Below are 18,432 nucleotides of genomic sequence, written 5' to 3'. Positions count from 1 at the left end.
TCCCCATAGCCTGTCAACAGTTTCACTAATCCTATGGTTGAGCTAGTCTGTAGTCTGAGGATGGATGTGGGTTTGTGTTTCTCCTGTGAGTAGGGCTGAGTTTCTTTTCTCACAGCAATTTTCATAGTGGTGTAGCAGAAGGTATGCACTTGTTGTCAGAGCAATCCAGGTTTGAGTCTTGCCCCTGGATTCTGCCCATCAGATGTGGGACGACAGCTGGCAAATGCACCAAGATCTCACTCTGAGGGGTATGCCAAGAGCTGCTCACACTTCTCGCCACAGCTCTGAGAAGCCACCCGTGCTCTTGGTGGCCTTTTTCACAGATGCTCAGCTCAAAAAGATTGAGTCACAACGCTAACAAGGGGCAAAGTGAGGATGGCCCCAGTGTTGGAACCTGAACTTACAAACCCTCCCCTCACCTCAAACCCAACCTCTTCCCCAGGCCTTAGCATTCTCATCTATCCTCACATTCAGGCTAGACTCTGTGCCCACCCCACGTGGCTGTGGTCAGGATCAGCAAGGTAATATTTATAAAGCCCTCTATCAGCCCTCCCACGCTCGTCCAAGTGGCTGTGCTGGCCTTTTCCCTGGTGGAAGGATTCTGAGGAATTTGTGGTTGACTGAGGATGTTTAGTAGCTGTGGGTCTGGAAAGTCTGTGGTTCTGCTGGGACTGGTGAAAGGGATCACTGTTCTGATTTGGGTTAGAAACTGGTAAATTGGAGTGAGCCTGGGACTTGAGGCTGAAGGGACCACCCAGACCCCAGCCTGACTAATGCCTGGCCACTGTCTCCTGCCTAGGTGTGGATGATGGTGAGGACATTCCCCGAGAAACACTGATTGGTATCTATGAACGGATTCGCAAGCGGGAGCTGAAAACCAATGAGGACCACGTGTCCCAGGTGCAAAAGGTGGAGAAGCTTATCGTGGGGAAGAAGCCGGTATGTGGTGGCCCTGTGTCCCAGGGGAGTTGCTGGGGGCATGAGATGCTCACATCCTCCTTCCCACCCAGCACCCTGCTGGCCTCGGCTTCTGCCAGTGGCCCTGATGCCCCTTCCAGGCAGGGCTGGTGAATTCTTTCAGGATTTGGGTTTCTTTAAGAGACTTCTAATATTTGGGAATAACAACCATTTGCTCTGGGTTAAAGTTGGAGAAGCTGAGGATTTTAACAAACCAATGGGCAGGTTGCACAGTTCCTTGGTGACTTGGGAATGCCCTCAGCCTGCCAATGAGAGGGCCTTCTCTGTCCACCCCCTTGGGTGTGGCTGGATAGAGCTAAGGAAAGATGCCTTGGGAGACTATTGCCTCTCAGGCACCCAGGTGCATCTTTTGCAACATTGATCTTTTTTTCCTTTGTTTGCTGTTTCCCCATTTAGATTGGATCCCTGCATCATGGGCTTGGCTGTGTGAGTATCCCTCTGCTTTTATGTTCTGGCTAATACCCCATCCTGGGGGTGGCCCATGTTCCCACATCTTCCTGCTCCCAGATCCACAGTTCTGGCTGCTTGAGTTAATTCTGCAACAACAAGAAATTTTATTTTCATAATTAACCCAGACTCAAATCTCTGCAGGCCCAGAGATTACAGCCTCACGGGGAGGGCTGTGCTGTCAGGCTGAAAGCAGATAGTCTCCTTCCCTCTCCTCTGGGCCCAGTTGAGCTCAGAGACCCAGATTGGTCCCCAGGCACTGAGACACTGATGTTTATTGGAGGGCCTTCTCTTTCCCCACCCAGCCCAAGCTCTGCCCCCAAAAATGGGCTTCTGTGACCTGCCCTTGTCCACCTCTCGAGCCCCAAAAGACATCATCCTCTTTACTTTGTACTTTTGCTCCAGACAACATTATTCCCTGAATGTGCCAAGCTGGGCCATGCATTTCCCTCCCCTTATCTTGTCTTCCTAATGTACTGAACTCAGGCACCCTTCTACTAGGGCACCCTTGCAGAGTTGGCACCTTTTGCAGAGTTAATGCTCCTTGACTACTACTATGCTTACCCTTTGGGGGTCTTAACTGGGCATGTACTGTCTCCTTACTGACCCATCTGTCTCCTGTGGGGTTTAGGGGCTCTCCCAGAGCAACAAGTGGGCCTACATGATGGTTTGCCATACCAGGCCTTGATAGCAGCTTGGACTGCAGCAAGGTCGGAGGCTCTTTCCATCTGTGACAGGTGTGTTCAGAGGCAGGTGTACACAGCAGAGGGTCAGACCAGGCCCCACAGAGCAGTGATTGCTGGCTCAAGTTTGGATAGGGTCTTTTAGGCTTCAGAAATGTTGAAATCATTTAGGAGGGGTCTGGAGAATGGGACAACTCCGAGGCTCTGCAGCTCCTCATGTGTGGCTGAGGCAAGTTGTTCAGTTTCTCTGTGCCTCGGTTTCCTCATCTAGGTTAGATTATCTCTAGAAAAATATTTGCAGGAGACTAATGGGCGCTTTGGGGACTCAGAAAACAAACATTCCTCTCTAGCTGGGGGCTCACATGTGAGCATGGTTTTCTAAGGAGTCTGGTACCTGCCTGAAAGAATTGAGCAGAGGTCTCACCAGAAGCGGCACCCTTACCCTGGCTCTGCAGGGCAGACGGGAAAACAGCTGCAAGCCAGAAACATGGTTCATTCTGCATGGTCTGTAAGAAAACGTGTTTGGAACACAGTCCCAAGGGCTGGGGCTAGACTCTGTGCTCCAGAGGCGGGGCAGGCTGCTGAGGGCACACTTCCCTTCCCCCTCACAGGTTCTCTCTCTGCCTCACCGGCGGCTGGTCTGCTACTGCCGACTCTTCGAGGTTCCAGACCCAAATAAGCCCCAGAAACTCGGACTGCATCAGCGAGAAATCTTCCTGTTTAACGACCTCCTGGTGGTACGTGATTCCCCACGGATTCATGGCTGACAGCTGTTATGCAGGGAGACCTGGCTATGTGCCTGCATGTGGGGAAATGCCCACACAGGTGTGGGGTGGAGGTGATGGGGTGGAGTTAGCCCAGGCCTTTGGGTTGCCAGGAGCAGAATCTAACACAGACTGCTACCATTGAAAATGGGGCTTTGTTGGCTTATGTAAAAGTCCAGAAGGGGATTCGGAGCCTCAGCCTTGGCCATTCCAGAGGCTCAAACATGATAGCAGGACTCCTTCTGATGACCTCCATTGCTCAGCTGTGCAGACTCCTCCTCTGGGTGGGCTCCCTTCTCAAGCAGGCTTATCCTAGAAGGGAAAGTCGGCCTTGGAAGCTCCAGGCTTAATTTTGTCTCCTCGGCCACCAGTAGGATTCTCTTCTTTAAAATCCCAGCAACAGTCTTGTTGTTTCCATTGCCTGAGCCACAGCTAGTCATGGGGCCAGGCAGGTGTGGTGCTGTCTAAGTGCCTAATCCTGGATCACAGTCCCCAGGACTAATTGATTGAGGGTGGCAGATGGGGGTTCCCCAAAGGGAGATTGAGGAGTGCTTCCCCCCACCCCCCCAAAAAAGGCAGCACGGATGTGAGCCAGTGGGGATGAAGATGCCTCTGCAAAGAACAGGGAAACTTGTTCTTGGATCTTTGTCCCCCTGCATGCTACAGACTTTCTTGCTGGAGGGCCCTTTCCCTAGTCCCCACCTGCTTAAGGATCAGCTACACTTCTGTGATTCCTGAGGTAGGAATCAGATGTGTGGGTTCAGTTATTTATTAAGCATCCTGACCTTGAGCAAGCCACTTTACACCTCTGAATCTGTTTCCTTTGTGAAATTAATCTCCGAAGGCACAGTGATCAGAATCCTGGACATGAGACCCTTGCACGACATCTTCAGTGCCACATGCGGTAATGTGACTGCCAGCTCTCTGCTGGGTTGAGGGGCTTTGTAGCAGCTGGGATGGCACTAGGGTCTGGCAGGAACAGAAAGCTGTCCACATCAAGGAGTGAGTGGGCGTGTGTTCCTCCCCGTGTCAGGTCCTTCCTCCTGCAGGGCCTCCTGACTTCTGAACCACAGAGTCATTCTTACAGAAGCATGTGGTCTCCAGCGGATCCATTTTCAGTCCTGAGTTCCCAGAGCTGCTCCAAGGCAGGGCAGATGGTGTGGCTCAGTCTCTGTCTCTGGTTGCCCCCAGGTCACCAAGATCTTCCAGAAGAAGAAGAACTCAGTGACATACAACTTCCGACAGTCTTTCTCCCTGTACGGCATGCAGGTCCTGCTCTTCGAGAGCCAGTGTAAGTCTCTGCGGCTTCCCGGGCCTGCTGTGCATGTGCTGGAGCACTGTGCTCACGAGGCCAAGACCTGCACCCCGCCTTATTCTCTCCTTCCTCCTGTGCCATCAAGGACAGAGCCCAGGGTAGCTTCAATGCTCTGAAAGGCAGCAATAATTGGGAAGAATTTAATAGCATGGTGTTCAATGGTTTACTTTTATCGTTACTTCTTGCAGGTGATAAGATACTATAGGGCAGAGTAAATTTATTTAAATAAATGTTGATAAGAAAGCACGAAGTAAGTGGCATAAATGATATGCAAATGTGGGCAAACAAACAGGTGAAGGTAATACAGGACTATAGGTGCAGGGCTGAGCCCTGGAATGGACCACCAGGGTTCAAACTGTCTGTGTGGCCTGGCTGCTTAACCTCTCTGGGCTGCGTGTCCTTTATCTGTGACGTGGGTGGTGCTATGCCATAGGGTTATGTGCATGTGGAAGTCAAGTGCCACTGGAGACCTTCTCTGGATGTGAGTGGATCGTGGGTCTGGGGGTTTTGGAAGGTAGTTGGCTCCTAACCAGGACACCCCCACTGACCTTATCTTTTGACCTTGCTCCTTCTCATGTCCCTGTTCTCTTTTTCCTCTCTCCCGTTGGAGGTCCCGAGTGGCAGGCTGACCCAGTCTTCCTAGGATGAGCGGGGGGCAGTCCTGCTGGAGTGCCCAAGGGGAGGGCTGTAGGGTCTCCGCAGCAGGGCCGCCCCCATCCTCTCAAACAGGTGGCTGTGGTGCCATCCACAAGTGGAAAGTTCAGGCCTGGATTTGGGGCTCTTTGCCTCTTCTTTGTCCTAAATGGGACTAGCACCTACTATGCCCTCTCCTTTCTCTCATGTTCAGGAGAGGCCTAGCATGCCAACCCTGCTATCTCCCCACTTCCTGCCCCATCTGCCCTACCCAAGGTCAGAAGGCCTGCCTTGCCTGGGTTTTCATCAGGCAGCACCATGGGGCTGGTGCTACCCCACACTGTCCCCAGCAGCCAGACTAGACTGAATCCCTAGACAGAGGCTGTATCTGAATTATTTTCAAATTCTGAGGGCTCAGCCCATGGTCCTGGGCACAGATGCTAGTAAGAGCTGCCCATACCTTCCCCAGGCCATGCCTTCACACCAGGGGCTGCACACTGCCAGCCTCGGGTCAGTCTGGCTCAATTATGTTATATTTAGTTTGTATACTTTTAAAAATTTGTTGAGCTGATATTTAAATCCTCGCATTAATACTTTTGGCTTCTCTTGAAAAATGAGAAATGTTTGGCACCACTAAGCCCACATTCCTGCCTGCTGGCTCCTGGCTGCACACTCCATCCCAGCACTCTCAGTGCTCATAGTCCCACCTGCACTTGGGAGAGTCACATGGCTTCTAAGCATTTGTGTTTCCAGCCTTGACATGGATCAAAAGTGGGATTCATGTTTGAGTCAAGATCTTGCAAACTCCCCATGGCTGAAGCTTGATTCCCACTGAGGGGAGAGGTGCATCGAGGAGACCAAAGTCCCAGAGACCTGTTGTGCTTGAAAGGGGCACAGGCAAGTCTGAGCAGAAAGACACTGCACTCAGCAGAGAATGTGTTGGGTGCGAGGACCCACAGTGCATCCAGGGTTGCTAAAGGTCTGGAGGCCATTCGGGCCTGAGATGATGGGTAAGACACTCCACCGAGCGCAGGGGGCTGCCCCTCTCTTGGACTCAGCACCTGGCTGCTGTCTCAATGAGGATCTGGGCGCCATGACCTTCAGAAGGGAGGAGAAGAAGCGGGCCTGGCTTCCCTCAGATCAGCCAGATCTCCCCTGACTCACATATGAAGGAGCTCGGACCTGAGTTGGCAGATGGAGGTTGTCTGGTGGTCCCTCCAGTCTGCACTATGGAAGCATTTTCTCCCTGTCAGATGTGCCTGCTGAGACCTGCATTCTGACCACTTTCCTCATGCCCATCCTGAATTCAGACTGGTATTTTCTTGTTCAGGAGTGGAGATGACAGAGAATGCAGGGGCCTATTGGTTCTCCTCTCTTTTTCCTTTGCAGACTACCCCAATGGCATCCGGCTCACGTCTGCAGTCCCTGGAGCAGACATAAAAGTGTTAATAAACTTCAATGCTCCCAATCCTCAAGACCGGAAGAAATTCAGCGATGACCTGAGGGAGTCCATCGCGGAGGTGCAGGAGATGGAGAAACACAGGATAGAGTGTGAGTTACAGACCTCTTGAGGAGGAAGAGCCAGCAACCCTGGCATCTTTTTTTTTTTTTTTCAGAGAGATGAAGGGAGAGGGAGAAAGAGATAGAAACATCAATGATGAGAATCATCGATTGGCTGCCTCCTGCATGCCCCCTACTGGGGATCAAGCCTGCAACCCAGGCCTGTGCCCTTACTGGGAATCGAGCCATGACCTCAACCACTGAGCACCACTGGGCCAGGCTGTCCTGACATCTTTTAGGAGTCACTGGACATAGGTGTTGGCTCCTATATGGTGGCAGTGACTCTGTGAGCCCACAGAAATGAGCTGTCCTGGTCTTTTCTGGCCTTCCCATGTCTATGTGACTGGCAGACCACATGCCCAGACCACAGAATGTGGCAGGGGCCTCTTGGTGAGAGCCAGGTTTCAGAAGCCCAGGCCTGTTTTGACTGGGGAGGCCCCTGGTTCCTGGTCACCTCCTGGGACAGGAGCACCCAGAGTTCTATGTGGTTATTCTATTCATCTTCTGCATCAGGGCCCAGCAGACTGAAAAAATCGCAGCCACGCCCATCCCCTGGGTTTGTTGGAGCTGATGATAACCCCTGCTTCTCCTGGCTCCAGATGTACAGGCTCAGGTGTGCCTTCCTCTGGCCCTTCCATGAAAGGCCAGTTAACACTTGTTCATCCAGACCGAGCATCTCTGTCTCCTTCTTGACCCTCAGGCCTGGAAAGAGACTATCTTTCCTGCAGACCACAGGGCACTTTAGCCTCTCCAGCCTCCCTCCCTTTTGTTCAAGGTAGCCATCACACTTCTTTCCCAAGACAATGCTCGCCCTTCCTTTTTCCCCATTTCAGGTAGATGGAGACTTGGTACAGTGCCAACCCTGAACAGAGGGCAGTGGTCCTCTTCATTTCCTCCTGGTGGGGTTCCTATCCCTGGCCTACCCCCACCCCGACCCTCCCCAGGCTGTGCTCCTCTCACTGGGCCCTTGCTCCTCTATTTCAGCGGAGCTTGAGAAACAGAAGGGTGTTGTGCGGCCCAGCATGTCCCAGTGCTCCAGCCTCAAAAAGGAGTCTGGCACTGGGACCCTGAACCGAGCCTGCCTGGACGACAGCTATGCCAGCAGCGAGGGCCTCAAGCGCAGTGCCCTCAGCAGCTCCCTGAGGGACCTCTCAGAAGCTGGTAAGAGCTGAGCCTAGGACTCAAGACGGGCACACTGGTGGTCGGGCATGCATTGTGCGCCAGGATGGTACTACAGTGTGGCTGGCAGTGGAGGGCTTAGACAGACACTGCTGGGTTTCCCATGACCATCCTCAAATCAGCACAGCATGTGACCAGGCAGAGGGGATGGCACCAAAAGGCAAAAGAAAACAGGACTAAATTTTTAAGGCAGAACAGCAAGGAAGTTACCCCATTCTCCCTTTCTTCTTCTAGGAGTTTTATTTATTTTCTGAAAATGGCTCTTACAAGAGTGAGCCAGACTCGCTGGTGGATGTGTTCTGTGCACTCTGTGGCCACGCCCTGTGCTTTAGGCTGATGAATGAAATGGAGTAAAGCTTTCTAAGCTGTGTCTGAAACCCCCTCTCCCACTGTCCCTGGTCTTGCTTTCTCCCCAGCAGTCTCTCTTCTGGGCCTCTGTCCAGCCAGAAGCGGCAGCCACAGGAGGCCCTGGGAGTCAGGGGAAAGCCCTGGTGGAAACTGAATTTTGTTCTTTGTTTCTGTGTGTGTTTAATTTGCTGCCAGCCTCTTAACCCCCAAGCAAGCACCACCCCTCAGGCCTCCCAGCTTTCCTGGGGCACAGATAGGGGAGAAGTTGTACCTGGGTATAAGGAGCAGAGGGCTTCTCCTGGCAGCCCTCACATGGTATGGCTGTCGTGGCAGGGGCAGGTGAAGCAGGGAGGTGTGGGTGCAGACCCAGCTAGTTGCCTGTGAGTGCTGCTTCCGCCTTCTTTGCCTGCTGCGCTGTCAGACAAGCTGTGGAGTGAGGGGTGCACTCTGGCAGTCTCCTCAGCCACCTACTAGACATGTCAGCTTCTCCTGGGAGGAGGCTCAGGGTTTGCAGTGGAGTGGGGGTGGCAGGTCATTGCACAGAGGGCACAGGGCTGTGCCCAGCACTGTAGGCTCCTGGGACCCTGGGCTCTACCTGCCCTGACGCCCCAGGTAACCTGGCCCCAGGAGCCGCTACTTTGTTGGGAAAGACCTTCTCAGGATGAGATCAGTGTCCTCTTCTCTAGGGGCCCAGCAGCCCCTCCCCTCCTCGAGGCTTGCCCACCCCACCCTGCCTCAGGCATCGCCAAGTGGCCAGCTCAAGGTCCCCTAAGAGAACCTGCTCATGACCCCACCTGGTACCTGTCTAGCCAGCAGCTGCCTCCCTTTGTTTGACTTATTTATTTCCCAGAAATGTTTTCTTTCTTTTTTATTTTCCTTTTTTGAGTTGGACTTTTCCTTTGCTTTTGTCTTGTCAATTTTTTTCCCTCCATAGTGAAAATCAGAAATCCATTGCCAGCATGAGGGTTAACCCAGGGCTTCTTAACTCTAGCCCTGTTGACATTTTATGTCTGATAATTTCTTGCTGTGGGGACAGTTCTGTGCAAGAGGTTCAGCTGCATCCCTGGCTCCACCTCCCAGTAATTACAATTAGTAATGTCTTCAGAAATTGCCAGGTGTCCTCTGGGATGCAAAATCACCCTTGGTTGAGAACCACTGGTGATTTCCCAGCAACACATATCTGGACTACTGTGGGCATCTGCAGATTTGAAGCCTGGGGCCTGCATTTGAGTTTGTGCAGTGGAGCAGGTTCTGGCCTCTCTGTTCCCTGGAGGCCTTCTCAGGTAGCAGTGGCTCTACTGGAACCAAGGCTCTCAGCATGTGCCCGCTCTGCCGCAGCTTGGAGCTTAGGAGTCAGAGCCCCATGACAGGCACACGGCCATGTGAAGGAAGGAGTTCCAAGATTTGGCCGACTTCCATTTGTTGTTACTATTGCCGCTATCATTTAGGGATTCTGAGCTGAGAAGGGCTCTAGGATTGTGTCCTCTCAGGAATGAAGCTACAATGAAACGAGTTCCCAGGAAAGAAAGGCCCACTGACCCCAGGAAGGTTGGAGGATGAGGTAAGGTGGGTGTTTGAGTCCTGGCAGTCGCCAAGGCCCCAGACTAGGGACAGGCCACCTGTGACTTCCAGAGGGAGACAGGGCAGTGTCAGCAGCCTTCCAGAAGATGCTGGGCTTGGCAGTCAGAGACATGCTGTTATATGCTCTGGACTAGGAGGGGCAAAGCTCTCCAGAGTTCGTGTCACTCCCACTCATCATGGCCTGCACCAAGATGACTTTGTCAGGAAGGGGCAAGGCCCTGGGCAGCCTGTTTCCTCAGGAAAGCCCGCGCTCAGTGGTTGGCAAGTCATCGCTCCCAGAGAAGCTGCCCAATCCTGCACTCACACTTCTATCCAGGAGACAGCACACCAGCAATGTGGCCTCAGCCCTTCATGAATCTTGAGGACCCAAGAGGCAGTCATGCTTTGATGCCCATGACTGGCAGCAGAAGCCTCCAGGAACCCCCAACATTCTGAGTGGTAGCGGAAGGGGCCTGGGCTCCAGTCCAAGCTCCCACTGAGCTGCAAGGCCTCACTCCATGTCCCTCCACTTGGTCTTCCTTCAGTTTGGCCCTGTGTTTGTGTCAGTGGCACCAGAGCCCTGCTGGCCTATGATTGAGGACTGGCAAGGACCTGGATGCAGTGTGACTGAGTCTCCGCCCTGCCCCAGGTTAGCCAAGTCATGGTCAGCACTGTCTGTAGGCCCTGGGGGCCTTCTGCCCTCCCAGCCTAACTGTTCCACACCAGCCCCAGGGATGGGGGACCTGCCTGCACCCATCACCGCTCCAGGCACAGAGCTGAGACCTGCTGCATCCTGTCTGGGAAGACTCGGGAGCTTTTGGGGCCCCAAGACAGGCCCTCCACACACAAACGACCTATGGCAGCCTTCCCGGGGACAGGGCCGTACTCAGGGCTGCCCTCGGGATGGCCGCCCAGACAGAGCCCCGCAGAGGACACTCAGCACACTGATTTCAGACTCACAATGATAAGATCTTCTCTCCCCTCTTCCTGCTGCTCATTAGCTATCAGGCCACGGCCAAGTTACAGTGCTGGGCTTCGGTTTCCCCGGCTGCAAGGCGGGGACTAGCACTTCTCTCCAAGGATCTCTGTGAGAGTCAGCACGTGCCAAGTGTGTAGAGCGCATCCTGGCCATGTGTGAGAATGTGGTCATTGTGGAAGTGTACCTGCGTGGCTTCCAGCATTGCCAAGGGCCACAGGGCAGCCTCTGGGTAGAGAGCCCTGCCTGCATTCTGGCCTGACTCTACCAGGCAGGAGAAGGCTCTGAAGAGCCATGCTGGGAACCCCTTCCAGACATGCTTTCTGATCAAGCCCTAGGAGAAGTGCTGGCTGGGACGGGGCTCACTTGAAGCTAGTGCAGGATCCAGAGAAAAAGGGAAGATTACCTGGAAACAGCACAGAGGAGGGGCAGTGGGGGTGCATGGGTGTGAGCCACTGCTCTGGCATGCTTTGCCTTGGTTAATAGACAGTGTGTGTGCATGTGTGCACACACCTGGACACGGGTGTGCAGCAGGCAGGTGTCTGTGGGTATGTCTGTGAGTGGGAGCTTTGGGATGAGTGCAGAGCTCCTGTAGGGACACCCACATCTCATACTGGTCTGAGAAGTGGAAAAGATGACTTCTGAGAAACGTAACATTACTCAAAGACATCTAAGTTAAAGCTCTTCTGAGTCTTGGCCCATGCTGGGCAGGAGGAGGGCCTTGAGAAGGTCACTCCTCACACCAGCTGGAAGATGAGGAAATGTGACCCTCATCTTACTTCTGTCTGGGATTAAGAGTTTTCCCTGGTTCTCAGGAACTGGTGGAAAACACTCTTGCCTCATTCACTGTGTGGCCCTGTCCTGAGTGGGCTCTGAGACCTTCTCATATGTGCAAAAGTCCAGCAAGGCCTTCTGTGGACCTCAGGCTGGGGTGTCAGCAGGCAAGGCAAAGGGACTACATCTTCCCTGAGACTGCTGTTCTCTGCCTAGGAGTGAGGTCTTACCTGGGGCATGGCCCAGCATGCTTAGGTGCTGCTCTGAGGCCCAAAGGACCCACAAGCATGCCCTCTCCTCAGAGGTGTGGGCCACAGAGAGGTACATGGCAATACCATCTTCCAGGCCCCTGGGCCTGACCTGGAATGCAGCATGGCCCATCTCTGTCTCCACTACCATCTGCATTCCCAGAGACCTGACGGAGGCTGGACCCCTAAGCTTGGGCACCATTGTTCCCGCTGGCCTGGATGTCCTGCTGGAACCCATAGAAGAATTCCTCCGGAAGGACCGTGGAGGCCAGGATGGGCACTGGGCATCCAGCACCAAGGGGAAAACTCAGCCTTCCTCTAATATGGCTGACATATGTTGAGTGCCCACATGTGCCATGCGCTGGGAACATAAAAAGGCATTGGCAGTGAGCGCTGAGAGAATGCTTGTGGCATCCGGGGGGTGGGGGGGGAAAGGGGTGCCCACAGAGGGAAGCAGGACTCCAGGCCCCTCCCAGCAGCCCCTGACTCATCCTCCTGTCCCTGGCCAGGGCCCTGCACAAACCAAACACAGCCCCAGAGGCACCGGGAGAAAAAGGATGGGAAGTTTCATTTTCTTTTAACCACGATTCCCACCCAGCCTGGAGGGTGAGATGTATATGTATGTGCAAATACATACCATACATATATGAAATTCACTAAAAATCAGGCCGGTGCAGGACCACATTTTGTTTTTAGTCATTGCAGAAGCTTTCTTCACCCTGTCCCCTGTCAGCAGCTGGCTGAGGCCAACTTGAGCATGGGACTTTGGGCCCTTCCTGTGTACCCACCTCAGCTCTCCCAGAGGCCCCTCTCCATAGACTGCCAGTCCAGGAGAAGGAGCTGGTTGAAAAATTATTTTTTATGTTTTTTAATCCTGTGTTTTTTTAATAACTATCTACTGTCCTGCAACCACCTTCCCCACTGAGCCCCTTCTCCTACCCTCACACCCAGCAGGTGGGCCCCATACCTGAGCCTGGTGGTGGTGGCAGCACAGTGCCCTGGCCTGTGTCTGAGTCTAACCTCTGGTATTGCATGTTCTGGGCAGGGAAGCGAGGGCGTCGCAGCAGTGCGGGATCGCTAGAGAGCAATGTGGAAGTAAGTAGGAAGCACCTACGTTCAGCTGGCTGTTGTGTGTTGCCTCCCTGATCCTTGGTTTATACCTGTTGTCTTTTTATTTTTATTTTTTGCGCTTTCACTACTGCACAGAGGCACAGACACCCCCTCCCCCGCTGCCTGCTTCAGCCCAGTGCATGCCAGCTTCCCCTCTGCTAGAATCTCACCGCTTGCTTGGGCTGGAGTGGGGAGTGGGGAGGGCTGGTTCTGGATTGTGTGTTTTAGTTCCCACTTCACCCCCGTGCCCTGTGGCCCTAGCATGGTTCATTAACATCCCTGGCTCCTGGGCACCCCCGCCCCGCCCACCAGCACTGCTCCTAGGCCAGAAGCAGCAGCTGCTGAGCACCAGGCAACCTCCCCATCGGCCTGACTTCCATGCTCCAAAGTCCCCATTGCATTCTTCCTGGAGTTTCAGTTGCTGTGTGTCTGCAGATAGGGCACGATGGAATTGCTTAACTAGCTCGGGGGAGGAGGAAAACCATAAGAAAACAAAACAGTGTGGATTTCATGAGATTTCATTCATCCTCCAGCCATCTCTGTATTACTGTTCACATCTTAACCTCAGCTTGCAGATATTTTTGTTTCTTTCTCCTTGTTTGGTTTGCAGTAGGTAGCTGCAGTGAAATGCCTAGGCAGTCCCCACGCCCAGGACAAGGGTTCCCGAATCTCTCCTCTCCCTTCACCACCTTCCCAGAAACCTGGGGTTCCACATAGGCAGAGCAAATGCCCTCAGATCCTTGAGAGGAACCAGGAAAGCGGAGGCTGCGATTTCAGCAGAAACAGCGTTCCTCTTCATGCACACTAGCCTGCCCCACTCCCCTTAGCACACACTGCTCACAAACACCCCCAAACAAACTTCTGATCTGAAAGCTCAGGGTGCTTGTCAGGAGAGAGCCCAAACGTGTGCTGCTGCTGCTGCTACTATGACTAGAAAGGAGGGCCCTCCTCTCCTGCCCCAGTGCCCCCTGTCCTCCCTGGAACGCCTCTTCTCAGGGTCCCTCCATCCCCGCCCTAGCTGACTTGCCACAGTAGTGTGAGAAGTGGCCCGAGTCCAGCCTCGCCCAGCCCCACCCTCTGTGGCAGTGAGTTGAACTAAAGATTAGCAGTCAGCGGGTGAACTTTTTACATTAAAAAAAAAAATTCATTCTGACATAAGTGCTTTAAGGTCTTTTAATTTTGATTTCTATGAATTTCCTTTTTAGGGGTCCATCATTAGCAGTCCTCACATGCGCCGGAGAGCTACATCAACACGCGAGTGTCCATCTCGCCCACACCAGACTATGCCTAATTCATCCTCCCTCCTGGGCTCCTTATTTGGGAGTAAGAGAGGGAAGCCCCCTCCTCAGGCTCACCCACCTTCAGCCCCTTCCCAGTCACCCCCACACCTTTTAGGCCTGCCCCACCTGCAGCACTCCGTGGTGGGCTATCACCAGGGGCCTGCAGAGGGCCCTCCGCAGGGCCCGATGCATGGGCATCATACCCAGTACTGCCATGTGCAGCAGAACCCACCCCCCTACCACCACCACCACCACTACCACCCCCCCCAGCACATCCAGCATGCACACCAGTACCACCACAGCCCCCATGGGGGGCACTTGCCCTATGGGACCCACACGCACAGCCACCCACCACTGCCCTTGGCCCATGCCAGCCATCCGGGCCATGCAGCACACCACCACGGGCATTCCCCCGCCCCACCGCCTGCCCCCAGCAACAAGGCCAAACCCAGTGGCATCAGCACAATTGTGTAGACAGCTTGGGCCGGGGTCCCAGACTCCCCGGAACAAGTGCACACCACACAGAGGCACGCCTGGGGCAGCCAGCCTCAGACCAGACCCAGGGCACTTCTGTTTCCATCCTCCCATTTCCCCACGGCCCGGACGGAACCCTTGAGCACATGGACTTGTGTTATAGGGAGCAAAGCTCCTGATTTAATTTAGCATCGGTGCCCTGGGCTCCATCCACCTCAACCCGAGGGGTGGGCCGCAGGCACTATCAGCCTTGAAACAGTACCCCCAGCCCAGGAGATGTTGTCTCCCTCTTCTCCAGCTGCAGCCCTCAGCCCTCTCCTCCCTAATTGTACACAAATATGAAAAGCCTAGAAAAAGAAGAAACAAGACACACACACAAAAAAAAAAACAGAGACAGAACAAAACAGAAAACCCCAAACTTGCTGCATTATTGCTCTTTTATTGACAATGGGCAAAATTAAGTAGACCTGATATGGTTGATGAAAATACGTAAGTAAACTTTATATAATATAAATATAAATAAATAAATAAATATATATATATATATATATATATCCATACTGTATAGGTAGTATTTGTGTGTGAAAGGCAAACATTTCAGTCCACAAAATTAGCAATATAGACTTTACAAGGAGCTCCACATACCTGATAGAAAGACAGTACCTTAGATGAATGTGAGAGTAGACCAAAAACCTAAATGCTAGGAACAAACTCAAATACTTCCATATTTTCATAAAAAGCAGAGAAGTCCCTCTAGGACTGACTATTCATTACTTATTCAGTCATTACTAACTGTGCCAAGTAACATAGCATCTAACTATTTAAAAAGTCTAATATCGCTTTATATAAATCCTTATTTTATTAACAGAATACTATCATAAGTAATCAGTATTATAACTGCTCTGTTATTTCAGGTAAGCAAATAGATAAAATGCAGTAAACTACAGAGCAACTCAGGATGGCTGGTTAAGAACTGGCTGTCTTAGAGTATTGGTTACACATATTCATGACACTTGAATAGCTGTGATAACTGTGAATTTCCATGACCCATGGTTCTTTTATATGCACACGATTTGATGCACACTCATTCAGAGTCCTCTGAGAGGGGCATCATACACTGCAGACGCATCATCTCCAACATGAAAAAGACCAGCTCTCATCCTTGCTCCCCCAGCGCCATCACTTCCTCATCCTGTTTCCAACTGCAGCAGGAGCCTCTTTCAAACATGCAGGCTGATGTTAGCAGTTAGCTGCCCAGGGCGGTGTGTGTGTTCCTGTTTTATTTTCTGAGTGGTGGCCATGATCATTGTAACTTCATGTAGCCATGTGCTAGCATAACCCCTGTGTCATCACTGTGGCCCCTCTGATCCTAGCTGACAAGTGCCCAGCCCGCACTGGTGAAGCCCCCGTTGCCTTGTCATGGTCCAGTTAGCTGCCAGGGCATCACATGACTCTCAGCTGTGCTCTTGTTGCTTCCGTCTTGTGACACCATCTGCTCCCCTGGGGCCGGGCGCTGCACGCGTCCGGTTCTGTGCCTGAGTCACATGGGCCATACTTTGTAGTTTCAGCCTTTCGCGACACTGCAGCCACCAGTGCTGTGTTCCTAAGCCGTGGGACCCGAGGACTGCCCATGGCACCTGCCCAGGTGGAGAGCCCTTTCAGAAAGGGCGAAGCTAACACAGGACTGTGGGCTGTGGAGCTCCATGCTCCGTGGAAGGTGTGGCAAGCTGTGGCCAGACGGCAGACAACAGAGGGAGCCCACCCTAGCCAGCTGGCTGGGCATCTGTCCATTTTCCTCCTTTGCCATGTCATTGAGGCCATCATACCAGCAAATCTGCAAACTGAGCACTTTGTTAATCTCCACAGAGAGCAAATACAGCAATCTAGAGTTACGCCTTTTAAAAAAGGAAGTGTGACTTTAACCTGCCCGCCTTTACCTTCCCATTGGTACAACTTTTCTGTCTTGGACATCTGCTCAGAGAGGAATAAAAAGCACAGGTGTGCCTGATCTGGTCCAGGCCCAGCTGGTGGAAGGCTCCCCAGCCCATTGACTCCTGAATTCTTTTTCTTTCAAAGCCAGGCTCCCAAGGCATTCTCTATTATGCAGTTTAAAAGATGTTGTTCTGACAAGGGAAAGTCAAATTGTACTGCGTGTCATCAGTGTTGATTGTGTGAAGCCACATTTATATATTGTATATTCACAAAATATATCAGTGTTACTGTTGACAAATAGTTGAGGTAAAGTGATAACATATTAAATATGCCAGCTTTTTTTTTTTTTTAATCCCTCTGTACCAATGGTAGAGTTCAACTGTAAATTCTAGGTTGTTCCAGAAAAGATACAGGCTGTTAGTACAAGGTTGCTCTTTCTGAAGGGGCAATAACCAGGGAAAACAAAACAAAAAGAACCAACAGTACATTCATTGATGGGGCCAGTGGGAGGGGCTCTCTCTCCATTGCATCCTCCGTGCTCCAAAGGCCATTCAGAACTCACCTCCAAACTGTTATTGACGTGCCCTGAAGTTTTGCCAAGTGCCACAGGGCCAGGTCTAGTGAAATAGGGCTTCTTGAACAAACTCAGTTTCTCCCTGTGTTTCCAGCTTTATACAGGGTATTGGGTTCAGAACTGTGAGGTGTGATCGTTCTCCATGTTTTATTTGTAAACCTGTCCTGGAAGTGTTTTTAGAAGCACATTGTTCCATTGAAGAGGCTGGAGGCAGCTGCCCAGATCTTGTCTGGGCAGCAAAAGCTTCAGATAAACATGTTCCCCATGTTGCTTTCACAGGGCTGTGCTCTCTGGATCCCAGCCTGTCAGAGTCACAGCTGTAGGGACCTATTGTTCACAGAGGCCTTGTCCCCTCAGGAGGCTGAGTGCCACCACATTGCTTGTGCCATCTGGTTTGTCAATATACTCGGGACATCTTCTCAAGTCACACAAATTATTTCAATTACATAATTTCTGACAGGAGCAAGAGACCCTTAGAGGAAACATCTGATAGTATCACAAAAATCTTTTCTGGGACAACAGTTAAATCATATATTTGTACTTTTTTAAGTTTATTAATGAATTGTACAACACTGTAAACATAAAGTTCATCCTAATATGATGTGCACATCTTGTTAACAATGTCTCCAGTCTCCATGGAGCGAGACTTCCCACCCTGCGCTGCATGCAGCAGAGGCCTCTTCTTCATCTTTAAAATGACCTGGAAAGGCAGCGGACACTTACACATGACCCTAGGTGTTGACTCAGCATTCCATATGAAGCTGTGTCTACAGGTTAAGCATGCATCTTACAGTTTTGTTGTAAAAATATCATCACCCTTCCTGTCTGAAACGAGTAATTTTGTACATATTTTAAATAACAATAATCAAAGAAACATTGCACAGTGAATCAGTGTGAAGTGGGGGTGGTGAAAAGGGACAAGCAGGAAGAGCCTGTACCTCATGTGCATGTATGTTGGTGTTGGTGTTGCTGTTCTGTCTGCGGTCTTGCTGAGGCCGCATGCAGTATCCGTCTCCTCTTGAGAACTTTCATTCACCTTCAAGTTGTTTTAATTACTAGAATCAGGTCTTGAATAAAGACTGTTCAAAGACTTTAAGGGATGCCTTGCTCACAAGAAGCCTGATGCCCACTCTAACTTTGGGGAGGAAAGGAGTGCTTTGTTTTAATATGCATTTGTTTGTGAGTAGTAACAGACTCTATTGATGTAAAACCATAGCTGTGATCATGTGGAGAAATCAAATAAATTCTTTAAAATTCTCGGACTCTCACTTTTTCTGAAAAGTCCAGATATTTCCCTATTGGCCCAGAGAAATTTCCAGCTGACAGGTATGCCCATCTTTGTCATGACTGTGGGCACTGGGTCTCCCGGAAGACCCTGGCCTGACTTTAATTTGAGAATGTTTAAGATAAAGATGCATATCCCAACTTCAACTCCAATAAAATATGTCAAATGTATTTATAATTTATAGCAACTTTCAAATTTTAGTGCTTTTATCAGGTTAGAGAGAGGAGGTGGCCCATATGAAGAGCTGAGGTGGACCGGAAATGGCTTATGGAGGGAAAAACTCTAATGGTCCAGTTCCCAAATGCTTGAAGG

General features: G+C 51.6%; 1 protein-coding gene across 21 annotated transcripts in view; it reads left to right on the top strand.

The window, feature by feature from the left end:
- IQSEC1 (IQ motif and Sec7 domain ArfGEF 1) overlaps positions 1-18,092 on the top strand; it is a 438,538-nt gene extending 420,446 nt beyond the window's left edge. For 9 of the 21 annotated variants that reach the window (XM_080657486.1, XM_080657472.1, XM_080657474.1 and 6 more), the window contains 8 exons: positions 800-939; positions 1,375-1,404; positions 2,720-2,845; positions 4,064-4,163; positions 6,210-6,371; positions 7,365-7,541; positions 12,511-12,560; positions 13,781-18,092. In XM_080657486.1, coding sequence (XP_080513612.1) covers positions 800-939; positions 1,375-1,404; positions 2,720-2,845; positions 4,064-4,163; positions 6,210-6,371; positions 7,365-7,541; positions 12,511-12,560; positions 13,781-14,329 — 1,334 coding nt within the window. In that variant the 3' untranslated portion in view covers positions 14,330-18,092. The remainder of the gene's footprint in view (positions 1-799; positions 940-1,374; positions 1,405-2,719; positions 2,846-4,063; positions 4,164-6,209; positions 6,372-7,364; positions 7,542-12,510; positions 12,561-13,780) is intronic. The other 12 variants (XM_080657491.1, XM_080657482.1, XM_080657479.1 and 9 more) reach the window with 3 other exon arrangements.
- The last annotated feature ends 340 nt before the right edge of the window (positions 18,093-18,432 follow it).

Source organism: Plecotus auritus (genome assembly GCF_963455305.1).
Source record: "Plecotus auritus genome assembly, chromosome: 2".
In the NCBI taxonomy this organism is placed as follows: Eukaryota; Metazoa; Chordata; class Mammalia; order Chiroptera; family Vespertilionidae; genus Plecotus; species Plecotus auritus.
This window is presented reverse-complemented; position numbering and strand designations above follow the sequence as displayed.